This window comes from Chlorocebus sabaeus, chromosome 14 (genome assembly GCF_047675955.1).
Source record: "Chlorocebus sabaeus isolate Y175 chromosome 14, mChlSab1.0.hap1, whole genome shotgun sequence".
Taxonomy (NCBI): Eukaryota; Metazoa; Chordata; class Mammalia; order Primates; family Cercopithecidae; genus Chlorocebus; species Chlorocebus sabaeus.
This window is the reverse complement of record NC_132917.1, coordinates 96,577,336-96,589,739: the sequence shown is the minus strand read 5'-3', so window position 1 is coordinate 96,589,739 and position 12,404 is coordinate 96,577,336. Positions and strand designations below refer to the sequence as shown.

The following is a 12,404-nucleotide window of genomic DNA, read 5'->3' as shown; positions in this document are numbered from 1 at the left end:
AAGTTATTTTTCTTTGTGAGTCTTTCTCCCCACTTCCAAAATGAGGGCATGCCTCTCTTGGGACCATGTATCTAGGCTTGGAGATAAGAATTGTAAAGCTCCTAGTATACAAAATATTTTCAACAAATGGTAGCTATGGTCATTTTAATATATTGAATTGTACCATAATTTCACATCTGACAGATAATTCCCCTGAAATTGATACTTGAATGTGAATGTGTTCTCTGACCTCCAGCTACAGGCAATAGTCTTCTATGTCAGGGAAAATCAAGTACTAATATAGAATCAGAATAAAATGGCAAAAAGAATGGGGGCACAACAGATAAATTCTCGAGGAATAACTTACTTAAAGGATTTGTAAATCTGTGGCAGCTAAGACCAGGCCCTCTAAGCACATCTGGAGGTGAACTTCCTTAAAAGAAATGGGTCCAAATGCTCCAACAGGTTCAAGATCATACCTCGGAAGGGTAAAGCTCTTTACAGAGTTTACAAAAAAATTTTGACTTCGGCTCTGCCAGGGAAAGAAAGCCCAGGCGACCCGCCATGGCGGGCTTTCCCAGGGACAGCCCAGGTGTGACCCACGTGGGCTCAAGGCCACCGTATTTGATGCCATCTGCAGAGCTGAGAGCAGCTGTCTCCCATTAACCCGAGGCTGTACCAACCAAGCCACGTTCCCACATAATACTGGTTTCCAAAGTACCTTTTTCCCCAGAAGAGAAGAGGCGTGGACTTACTAACCTCCAATATGTGTAACTCCTCCCAGGTGGCAAAACCAGGGCAACAGAGAACACGGAGATTCTGCCAATGTATCCTAATTTCACGTACCTGTACACAAACTCCCAAGCATTTTAGCAAGCTTTTGGACATGGAGCTCAAAAGAATGACCCATAAATACTTTCCAATACATACAGCATCTTAATGTGTTTTTCTTTCTTTTTTATTTTTTGTAGACACAGAGTCTCATTATGTGGTCCAGGCTGCTCTGGAACTCCTGGGCTCAAGCGACCCTCCTCCCTCAGCCTCCGAAAGCACTCGCATGACAAGCATGAGCCACTGTGCAGGACCCACAGCACTTAAATTCCAAAATCACCTTGAAACCCTGACCTTCCACCTGCCCTGGTGGCTTCCAGAGGTCAGTTCCTCTTCCCGTACCAAAGGTTTCTTGTCTTTCGCGGCCCAGGTAAGGTCACTCCAGGTGCTCCCTCTGCTTTTGAAGGCCTTTGACTGAGAAGCCACTCTGGGTCCTATTAGGACCCCAAGGCGGCTCCATTCGTACTCGCACATCTCCCGGCCGGTTTAAGTCACGCTGGCCAGGCTATTTCCACTTCACTCTCCTAATTTCTCCAATCCCATCCTCTGCTGCATCACCTTTTCTTTCTCTGAGAACCCAACCCTGCAGGAGGAACGCTGATGCTGGGGTCCTTTAACTAGAACGCTAACGCCAGAGCACTTCCCCGGGCGCTGGGGGGCGGGCTGCCGGGCGGGGCCTGGCGCTGCCACCGGGGTGTCCCGCGGGGAGGGGGGCGCTGGGCCTAGGGAGGCTGCGCTGCTGGCTCGGGGAGCGCGCGGCGTACGGATGTCAGGGCCAGGGCGCATGGAGACGACGGGCCGGGCATCACGTAGGCGCTCGCGGCGGGCGGGGCGGCGCTGACAGCGCCCCAACATGCAGCACCCGTGCCGCCCGGAGCGCTCAAGGGCGAAGGGAAGGTCACCGGGACCGAGGGCGGGGGCCCATTCCCGCTCCATCCTTGTGCAGTGCGCGGTCCCGAAACGGGAGGAAATCCGCCATCCGCGCCTTTCCACGCATCTGCGGCAGGAGGAACCGGGAAAATAAAAATCAAAACCCAGCCCCGGGCGCGTCGCGTCTCCAGCCCGCGCTATCACTAAGGCTCCCAGGTGGCGTTCGCCTGGGAAGCGCCGATCTACCCGCCAGGGGCTGCGCGGCCTGGGGCGCTCCACCGTCCGGGCACCGGCGCCCTCACGTGCACCCGGGGCCTGGGGCGCGCAGTCTCCACCACCTCCGGCTCTTCAATGTTAAATGTCCTCCTGGCGCGCCCGCGTCGTGGACCCAGACTCGGGTCCCTCCTGGAGAGCCGCTTCCACATTGCAGGGCAGGGGAAACCCAGAGCCCGCGCCGCGGCGCCGCTGACGTCCCGGAGTCCCCGCTTCCTGGTCCTTCTCGTCCGCGGAGGTCTGCGGGGAGGGCCTGGGACCCATTTTAGTTTTCGGTTTTCTCACGAGCCGAAAGGCAACAGCACATGCGAGCGCAGGAAACCCATTTTTAAAATCTCCCAGCGGAAACGCGAGGGGCTGCCGGACCGCCTCGGAGACGCCAGGCGGGAACCCAGAGCACTCCCTCCGCGTCCCGCATTGCAGCAGCCAGGACCCCGCCCACGCCGCGCGGGGCACGAGGCGACAGGAGGCGCGCGGGGACCCGGCCGTTTCTTCCTCGACATGCTGGGGGGCGGCGTGGGGCGGAGTTGAAGGGCGGGGGGCCACTTAGGAAGTGATCGCGCTGTACCCACGCTTCGGAGGGGAAGCCCGGCCGGGTCCTACAGCTCAGAGGCAGAACGACTCCCGAGGGTCCTCCAGGCGACCCCCTCTGTCAGGCTCAATTTAAAACATAAACCGGAGGGGGTGGAAAGCTCACTATCTTCCGGATGGAGGTTCCTACCGCCATGTCCCTTCCTCCTCCGCCCCACCCGGCAAGGACCCGGGGGCTGCCTTGCTGGCTCATGCCGCCCCGCAGGTACCCCTGCCGCTGCCGGGCACGGGCTTCTCCCCAGTTCTCCCCATCGCTTCCCCGCTCTTCTCCCTGGTTCTTCCCATCGCTCCTCCACCTTTCCCCGCGTCCTCCCGTCGCTTCCCCCCTCTTCTGCCCCATCCCCCAAATCCCCTTCGCCTTGTTCTCCTCGGCTCCGTCCGCCCCTCCCTCGCCGCCGGGAGGGAGGTGCGCACCTTGAGCATCCTCGCCTCTGGTCAGCACGCCGACTGCCTTGCCGGCCCCGGAGAGGTGCTCCAGGAACTTCCGCAAGGAGCCCTTAGGGGCCTGGGAGTCATCAGTGTCCATGGCGAGGAGGTCGAGAGGAGCCGCTAGTCCCGGTGCGCAGTAGGCAATGTGGACCCTGCCCGCGCCCGCGGGAGTCGGAACTGCTGCCCCGCCCCGCCCCAGGGCCAATGGGCGGTGACGGGCGGGGCCCGAGCGCACGGGAGGGGCTGCGGGAGCGGGGGCGTGGCTAGGTGCAGGGAAAGGGGCAGGTGCGGGCGGGGGGCGGGAGTGGGCAGGAGCACCTACGCCGGGGTCGTCGTAGGTGGGGGCCGTGCTAGCGGTGAGGTGGGCCGCAGACGTGGGGATAGCGCCACAGGTAGGCGGGGTCCCTGCGGGTGGGGCCGCGTCTCTGGTGCTCGAGACTCGCGGGTGGGCTGGAAGGCTCTGGTTGGTGACTTCAGAGATGCCCGGAGTGCCACAGGTGGGGGCAGGGGCAGCGTCCGGGGGAGGGGAGACCACAGGGGGGCGGGGGTCACATCGTTTGGGGGGCGCGCCAGGGTGGGGCGGGATAGAACGCGGGGAGCATCTCCCGGGCCGGGTGAGGGAGACCTTGAGTGGGCGCGAACGTCTGGGCGGGGGGAAGCCCTGCACTTGCGGGGAGCGCCGATGGCGGGGCGGGGTGGAATTGGGGCGTGGAGACCCCACCTGGATGCGGAAGTTCGCAGCAGGCCCGGCCGCTCCGGCGGTTGTTGGCGCAGAGCCCCGCTGCGCGCACAGCTTCTAGTTGCCGGCAGGATTCCTCCTGGGGCTGCGCTGGGAGCCTCCGGGCGCGGCTTCCTCGACCTTCGCCCCCAGGTATTCTCTGTAGTCTGAGGTCGGGAAGGACGAACGGAGAGTAGATCCTCCAGGTGGTGGGAAAAACTGAGCGCGGCGGGCTTAGCTATGACGAAGCTGCGATTTCCCGGGCCCACGGGGGCTGTGGCGTCCACTCGGTTCCTGCTAATCCCACTGTATTATAAGGTGGGGAGAGTCAGCTTGCATAGTGAAACCAAAGAGAGCTGCGAGATGGAGAGTGAGAGTGAGAAACCAAGAGAGTGAGACACACACACACACACAAACACACAGAGAGAGAGGGAAAGAGAGGGAGAGTGAGAGAGACAGAGAGAGAGACAGAAAAAGTCAGAGAAGCAGAGACACAGAGAGACATAGAAAGATAGAGAAAGATGAGGGGAAGAGAGAAACAGAGACACACAGAGTCTTAAAAAGAGACACAGAGAGACAGAGCAACCAGGAGAGAGACACAGAGAGGGAGAAACAGAGACAATTTAAACCAAAAGAGAAAAACAGACCAGAAAAGAAAAACAACTAGTAGAGCTCGGAACTGCGAAGGTGGCATCATTCCGTTAGTCTCGGGTTTTGCTTCCTGGGTTTGTGACATGGTCAGAGTCCTTGTCTTTGATTTCCTAACACAAGTTGTTAAAGTTGGAAGTGAGTGTGAAATTGAGTTAGTCTAGCTTTATTCTTTCACGGATGAGAAGTGAATTATCTTCAGCAAGGTGGGTGCAGGCGTGGTCCCCGGGGGTCACTGTGGTGAACAGGCTGCCCTTGTGGGCAGCCAAGTTCGTCATCACTGGGACAGAGCCCAGGACACTTCCCTGGCTGGCCAGCCTTTTCCTAGAACCCCACACATTGCAAATGATGGAGTCCAGATCTATACCATAAAGAAACGAGGGTGGTTACAGAAAGCACCACGATCTCAGCTGAGTGGCTCTGAGCACCCCAACGTTGGGGCACCTCGGTACAGGTTGGGGCAGCTCAGGCTGTGCCCAGCAGGGAGGCCGGCCCGATCAAGCTGCGGTCTCCACCCTGAGAGTGTGGGCTCCTTCCCCCAGCGCGGGTTAAAGCATCGTGTGTCCACCTGTGCAGTGACTGGTCCCAGTGGCCCTGGAGGGCTGAAACCCTGGGTCCCGCCACTGGTCCAGGGCATCCGTTTCCCCTTCCTGCAGTTCCTGTGTCTGTGTGTCCAGGGGGCTCTGATCCGTGTCTTAGGACCATGGCTGAGGGGACAAGTTCACCCGCTTTGGAGCTGGCCCGGATCTTGGTTCTGTGGATCCTCGCTGTGTGGCTCTGGAGCAGTTCTGTCCTCAGGAGATGGATCTTCACAGCCGCCTCTTGGGGCCATGAGGAGAATTAATAGGACGACCCCCGGGTAGCTGCTCAAAGCCCTGTGTGGGGCCACCCCTGTGTCTCCACCAGTTCCTTTGCTCTGTGCTCCCCCCCACTGTCACATCGCCAGCCTTTATTTCCTTTTCCTTGGACCCAGACAGCGAATGCTCCGCTGGTCTTGGCAGCCCCTTCTCTAGTCTGTCCTCAAATCACTTCCTGACGGACAGCCCTGACTAGCCATCAACGTGACCAAAACCCCACAAAATAGAACCCAACTTTCCTATTAAGCTGTACAGAGCTGTCCCAGCCCCACTTCCCACAGGCTGGCCTCATTCGCCATGGGATCCATGGTTCTCACCTGGGGCTGGGGGTGCCCCTGGCATCTGGTGGGGAGTGTCAGGGATGCCCCTCCAGGCCCAGTACAGTCCCCCAGCTGGTGGCCGGCAGACAGCAGCACCCAACCTGATGTCCCTGTGGCTTCTGGTTCCCCGAGGCTGGCTGTGCTTTGCTGCCTCTACATGCTCTCAGACGGGTGCCCTCTCTCCACCTTCACTGGTTAGCAGTGTTCCATCCATTAGAGCTCAAAGCACTGCCTCCCGGCAATGCAGCCCCTTCTCCTGGCCTGCCGTCTGCCTGTGCCCCGCGGTCTGTACCGTGTCCTCACGGACCGATCAGAGCGAGGCTCCCAGGAATGGAGAGGTTCCTGCTTGTGTCTGCTTGTGTCTCTGTCCCGCCTTCTCTGGACCTGGCACCGTGGCCTTTGCCGACAGAGGTCTTGGGTTGATTGTCAGTGAAGCAGACAATCTATATGGCTCTAAATGGCTGTGAACATGCTTGATTGGGTTATTTTTAAAATAATTGTATATGTAAACATTTGAGTGTGACACAGGTGGATTTTTGGGCGAATGGTCTTGTTCTTCAGGGAATAACCACAGGCCCATCCACAAGGACCATTTCCAGCTAATTTATGGAACGCTGTTCTACCTGGTTAATTTTCAACGTTATCTCAGCCTGAGAGGTAGGTCAGCATGTGACGAAGTTCACTGGTTTGAATCCTAATCTGCTCCTTAGGAGCTGCACCTTCCACGCCTTCGTTTCTTCCTTGGTTAGGTAGGGAAGGTATGAGCTACCTCAGAGTTGTGAGTGAGGCCTGCATCGAGTGACCGCATTAAAGTGACAAGGACTGCACCCGGAGTGTTGATATTTAAAGACCTTTAAACATCGTGATGCCGCATTTTGGTACCCAGGTGAAACAGCAAAGTTATTTCAGATGCAGACACAGACCCTCGGTGAGGCGGGGGGCTGATGGCAGGAGGTGGACCACCGACCCTGTAACGAGGGCGTGGTCTGTTCGAGGCTGAACGAAGTGCACATCATTGCATGTACCACGGAGGTCCCTCTCGTGAAGTCCTGGAAGGGTCCATGTGGCTGAGCCGTGTGGTCTGTCCATGACGTCCGGCAGGAGCAGAGCTTTCGGGTGCAGCCTTGCTCTTGTGCGCACAGCCCTCAACGGTCTCAAAAGTCTGAGGCTTAAAGCAGGCTTGGGGTTTCCTTACACCTCCTGGACATCTAATTTGCCTGGCAAACATGTTTTTCTTGGGTGTAAAGGTGAAGGAGTGGGTGATTCTGGTGAAAGTGTACTAATTACTGCACTTCTGGGTCAGTGGCGCTTGGTTGAAGACACTATCTGCCCTGGATGGACATCTCTGGGGTGGTGAGAACCGGTGGCTGGATGTCGCGGGGTTGCCAAGAAGATGCCAATTTTTTCCTTTTTCCTCAGTAACAACACCCTACTTTGTTTAGGGAAGCAGCACACCCAGCTGAAAATCCAATTCTCTTGCACGGCAGAGCGGCTGGTGACACAGGTCCAGATGCTGGGATGCTGATGGGGGGTCCTGGAGTGGGAGGTGTCAGGAGGCTTTCCCGACCCACAGCAGCCCTGGGCCCTTGTCCGGCCTTCTTGTCTGGGGCATGACACCAGGAAGGAAAGCAGCTTCGGGGGCCCGAGGGCCAGAAGGCAGAGTCCTGGCGTGTGAGGCAGGCCTGGGCCAGGCTCCTCGGAGGATGTCACAGACCTGCTGCCCATGCAAGGACCACCCACCTCTGAGCCCCACGCAGATTTTCCTCCGTAGCCAAGTGAAATCCTGGTACGGCGAGTGAGGCAGTCAGAGGCACCTTTTGTGGAAGGAGGACAAAGCTGGAGAGAAAGAGGTTTTCCTAAAGGCACAAGGCGCTGATTCTGCGTTAGGGATAATTCCTAGGAGTGTGGTTGCTGGTGGGTGGAAAACTGTAGCCAGAGAATAAGTGGGAGTGGCACTTGCTGGTATTTAACTGATTCGTTCACGAATGGTCCAAACAGTTCCAGAGAAAAGAACATTTCGGACACAGAAGTTTTCACCCTGCCTGACAATCAGCCTGACCGTGGGCTGTTCCATCCTTCCTGGGCGACACTGAGAGGGTCTCAGGCCCTTCCGGCCCTGTGCTGGCATTTCCCCAGGGTGTGTGCCCCATCCCGAATAGGCTGGAATGCCTCTGGTTGCAGCTGAGCCTCTTGAAAAGGGAAGAGACATGTGATGTGCTCTGGCTGAACAGGAAAATGAGGGAGGACAGGGAGAGGGGCCTGGAGGTGAGGAGGATGGTGAGCAACACTGGGGACAGAGGACGTAGGGTAACACCAGGGACAGGGGGATGGAGGGTAACGCCGGGGACAGGGGCATGGAGGGTAATGCCGGGGACAGGGGATGGAGGGTAACACCACTTCTCCAGGTGCCTTTGGGGGATGCTGCCGCCTCTCGCACCCCAGAGTGAAGTCAACAGGATTCTGTCCCGTGGAGCCCCACAGCCTGGCAGCTGGGATTGTCGCAGTATGAACCACTGTTCACTAGCTCTGCACCCTGGGACAGGCTCCCTGGTGTTTCCACCCTGGTTTCCCATCTGGACAGTGGGACCCTGATGTCCCCGTCCCAGCTGCGCCCAGAGCCCTGGACTCCAGCGTGTCGTCGGCACTCATTAGCGTTTCTCTTGTTGTGGTCCGTGGATGAAGTGGCTCTCTCTTTGTGTGTTCACAGCCCTCCTGCTCACTTTACCTTCTGGGAACACTTTTTACATAGCTTCGTATGTGGGGAGGACTCGAGTGATTAATTGAATGTTTCATCAGGTGCAGTTCTTCTGTTTCCCAGTTTTGACACAACATTTGGTGAAATTTCCAGGGACTCCTGTGGTCAGCCTCACGGTTTCACTCTGTCACTTTCTAATGCAGTATTCTTTGGGAGTCTTTTCAATTAAGCGCCATCATTTAAAAATAAGTTTTATAATATGCAGTTTCAGGTTAATTCTTTACCTTTGGGTCTCAGGCAGTAGCTACCTACCTGTGAGTAGTCACAAAGGTTCACGCAGTTTTCTCTAGCCGTCCCTGGCTCGTAGCTCAGCAGATCCCTTCAGATGAGTCAGCCAGCTGTGTACCTGCATGTTCAGGATACTTGTCAGGGGCCTTCCTCAGAGCAAGACCGACGCTTACCTCATCCTTGGGACTTTGGAGCCCGCCCTGGAGAGACTCCAGCCACATCCTAAGGGGCCGTCCGGGTCCCACAGGCTGGTGGGAGTGACTTCTGAGCCACTCCAGACCACACTTTGTGTTCCTACACCCCACAAAGCCACTTAAAGTGCCGTGTTCTGGTGCTGTGTGCCTCACCAGTGTGCCACACAAGCCTGCACGGGGATCTGAGCGGGCGCTGCCTTCCTCAGGCTATGCTTGAGTTTTGGGGCAACTGGAGCACTCGTGGCTGTGATTCTCGCCACTGTCTGGGCTTCCCTAGAGGGTCTCACCCGCAGCCTGAGGACCACATCGGCAGCCACCGAGGAGCCGCCAGGTGCGGCCTTGGTCCCACTCAGTGCTTCTCGACTTTGGTGAGAGAGGAGACAGCAAAACTTCAGCTGGGAGCCCCAGGCCTTCTCTGCTTGGGGCCCTGGGACTGACATAGCACAGATCCTGCCATCCACGTGCTGGGGGCCCCGCCGTGCGGCTCCCTCCTCTGGTTAGGGACTGCACCCTTGGGCTGTGCACCTCCTGGTTCTCACACTCAGGGGCCCAGGGAGGGTGGTGGATGAAGAGAGAAGGAGAAGGGTGGCAGTTTGAGCCCAATTGTGTTGGCTTCGTCTTCCGCCTCTTGTCCCTAAGTACATTGGCAAAGTTTTCCAGATGAAAACTCAGAAGGGATTTTTAATGACTGGAATCTGTGAATTCCATGGAAGCCAAGTCTGTCCACCTCTTTCACCCGCCTCATTTCTCCCCGTTGGGGCTGATTTTGGCAGCGTTCATAGGGGCAGGGACGGAAGGGGTGGGGGTCAGCCGTTGGCCCTGTGTCCCTCCCCTCCTCCCCTCAGCGCCACAGCATTTCGGTGTCATCCCCTTCCGTGCACGCGTCCTCATGAAAACCAGGTGCGGCTGGAAGGAGATGCCTGTGCCCACTCCCGTGACCTTCCCGGCCACCCTGGCTGCAGCGGCCTCTCGGCAGGCATCTTTCTGGTACTGCCTCCGTGCCCCTCCCATCACCTGACGCTCGTGTTCCTGAATCTTCACGCGTGTGCTCTGTGCAGCCACCTCACGGGTTCCCTGGGAACGGAGACAGTGTCTCACGCCGGTCAGAATGCTCTTCTCTGTCCACTGAATAGTCCAACACAGAATCATTCCTCTGTGATTATTTATGCTTTGTTATGTAGAACTGGAATAAAGAAAAAGTGAATTTAGACATTACAGCCATCAGGTTGAAGCTTAGTAATTGCATTAGGGAATTAAATGGAAGCATTTGAGCTTCTCGAGTTCTAATTCCACATCTTCGTATCCCCATCACCCCATACCCAGTGTCTAACACAGCTCTTGGTCTAGGAGTTTCTTGATAAATGCTTACTGAATTGAACTGTACTGAGCTTAACATTCCCACCCAGAGTTAGAAGCCAGTCCCTGAACAAATTGCATTTAGAATATGAGTTTGACGTTACTGTGGTAAGGGGTATCCTACACGTCATAATTCCTAGTCAATGTCGGGTATTTAGTCAAATAGACTCAAGTATAGAGAAGCATAGGCCCATCTGGCAAAAGGGCAAGGCACGGTGCTTTAGGTCCAGGTCCCCAATATCAACTATGAAAATAAAACGTCAACTCCAATGACAGCCCTGTCCTAAGCTGGTCACTGTTTACGCTAACAATTATAAACAGCTCGAACTTACTGTCCTGAGAGGCAACGTACCCTCCATTCTCTCTGCAGTGTAGCTGCCTTGGTGGATGGAACATGCCCCTCCTCCCTCCCTCTCCCTATCCCTCCCTCCCCCCTCCTCTCTCCTTCCCTCTCCCCTCCTCTCTCCCTCCTTCCCCTCTCCTTCTTCCTATCTTCTCTCACCTTTCTCCCCCCACCTTCTCTCCTGGACAAGGGGTAGAAGAGAGGAGACCTCTGGAATCTTCTGCTTCATCCAAGCAGCTTGGGGGCAGCATCAACAGCTGCAATTTGGCTGCCCCAGCAGGTGCCTCAGGGCAGCCTTTCTAATGGGAATCCTAGAATCGTGTCTTTCCTTAATGTGTCCTAAAGGCTGGAGGACATGAAGTGAAACAATGCTCCATGCTCAGTCCTGTGATTTTGTGTAATTATTGGACTTACTTTGAAATTAAACTAAATGATACCCAAGGTAGAGCATGAAAAAAAAAAAGAAAAAACAGGCTATGGTGTTTGAAAAACAAACAAAACCGTTTGGTTTGTTGGTTTGTTCTTAGACCTTCACAGGCTCCTAGGTCACACGTTTCAGTTTCTCAGCAAGTGACATTCTCTGCAGAAGCTGTGTCAGTCTCTTGTTTGATGATGTCAGCCACAGCAGAAAGAAGCACTCCGTAGGCCCCGTGCTCAGCACCTTGGCGTGAGCTCCTGCCATCTTTCGTTCATGCTCATCACAGCTCTGTGCAGTGGGCATCCTCCTGATCCCTGTGGGAGGATGGGGGATGGAGGCGGAAGGGTGAGTGATGGCAGGATCACATGAGGGGTCTCTCCCGAGGTAGGGAGGGGAACCGGCCCAGGACCTTAGTGCCCATCGAATCCTTCCTCCTCCTCCTCTGCCTCTCTGTGACTGTTTGACTCAGGCTGCAGGGACGGACATGAGTATGTGCAGAGCCTGTGTGCACCCCTGGGAATGTGTGCTCATATTGGCAGGGAGGGATGTGAGGTTGTACAGAGCGTGTGTGCATACCTTGGCGGTGTATGCTGGCGTTGGCAGGGACAGATGTGAGCACGTATGGAATGTGTGTGCACACCTTGGGGATGTGTGCTGGCATTGGTAGGGACAGATGTGTACAGAGCGTGTGTACACACCTCGGGGTGTATGCTGTTGTTGGCATGGACAGATGTGAGCGTGTACAGAGCGTGTGTGCACACCTCGGGGTGTGTGCTGGTGTTGATAGGGACAGATGTGTACAGAGCGTGTGTGCACACCTGGGGGTGTGTGCTTATGTTGCTTTGTAACCGGCAAATACGTGGCCCGTTGCGTCGGGCGGCCCTGCGCCCATGCTGAGTCCGTCAGTGGCCCTCGGGTTGGGGTCTCCGTCTGCCCAGACAGCACTCGAGTGGCTTGAGGTTTCAGATTCTTCCTCTACGGATACTTGGGCCTGCTCAGGACCAAACATCAGAACCAGCCAACTGCAAACTACAAGAACGTTCAAATGCATCTTCAGTAGGAAAAACAAAAGCAATTGGAAAAATTTTCCAACGTGACCCCGTGGTTAAGCCGTTAGATACTCCAGCCAACAGATTGAGTCACTTTAAAATTCACACCAATTAAAATGGTTGTGAGAGTTGCAGACCTTTACCGCTAAACCTTGAAATAATTGAAGCATTCTGCTCCACTTGCTTACAAACTAGGGTTGGGGATACCTTTCAGTCCAAAGTAGCAACCTTCTAAATCCAGCTTAGATGCGAGGCTCCCACTGACACAGGAAGAGACAGTGGCCCTTGATTATTCTCCTGTGTTCAGATACTGTGTCATTTCCTTTTTTTTTTTTTTTTTGTATACTGATCATCATTTCTGCTTTTCCAATTCAAACTAAAGGGAGTTTAGTTCTGTTTTGGAGAAGCTGTGGTTAGTGGTTTCTTTTCATGGTTTGCTTAATCTCTTAAGTCTGGTGCTTACATTACCCAAATAGACTTTTCTTTAGTACCACAGTGCCATAACCAGGGCTTCTCCCTCCATATCTGCTCCCCAGGAGGCTTCC

At 55.7% G+C, this 12,404-nt stretch overlaps 1 protein-coding gene across 1 annotated transcript; it reads right to left on the bottom strand.

The window, feature by feature from the left end:
* Window positions 1–915: 915 nt before the first annotated feature.
* LOC140713277 (uncharacterized) lies at window positions 916–11,819 on the bottom strand. Its single transcript, XM_073022721.1, has 8 exons — window positions 11,670–11,819; window positions 9,577–9,767; window positions 8,847–9,056; window positions 8,524–8,590; window positions 7,257–7,330; window positions 3,880–3,997; window positions 2,959–3,769; window positions 916–1,807 (listed from the first exon to the last, which is right to left on the bottom strand). Exons 1-8 carry the CDS (start codon window positions 11,817–11,819, stop codon window positions 1,533–1,535), a joined length of 1,896 nt encoding a protein of 631 aa, XP_072878822.1. The 3' UTR covers window positions 916–1,532.
* Window positions 11,820–12,404: the final 585 nt, after the last annotated feature.

Coding starts and splice junctions, on each gene's coding strand:
- LOC140713277 (XM_073022721.1), bottom strand. CDS start 11,819: ATGTTTGGTCCTGAGCAGGCCCAAGTATCCGTAGAGGAAGAATCTGAA. Junction 9,768..11,669: donor CGCCCGACGCAACGGGCCAC/GTATTTGCCGGT, acceptor CTCCGTTCCCAG/GGAACCCGTGAGGTGGCTGC. Junction 7,331..8,523: donor ACCTTTGTGACTACTCACAG/GTAGGTAGCTAC, acceptor CTTCCACAAAAG/GTGCCTCTGACTGCCTCACT.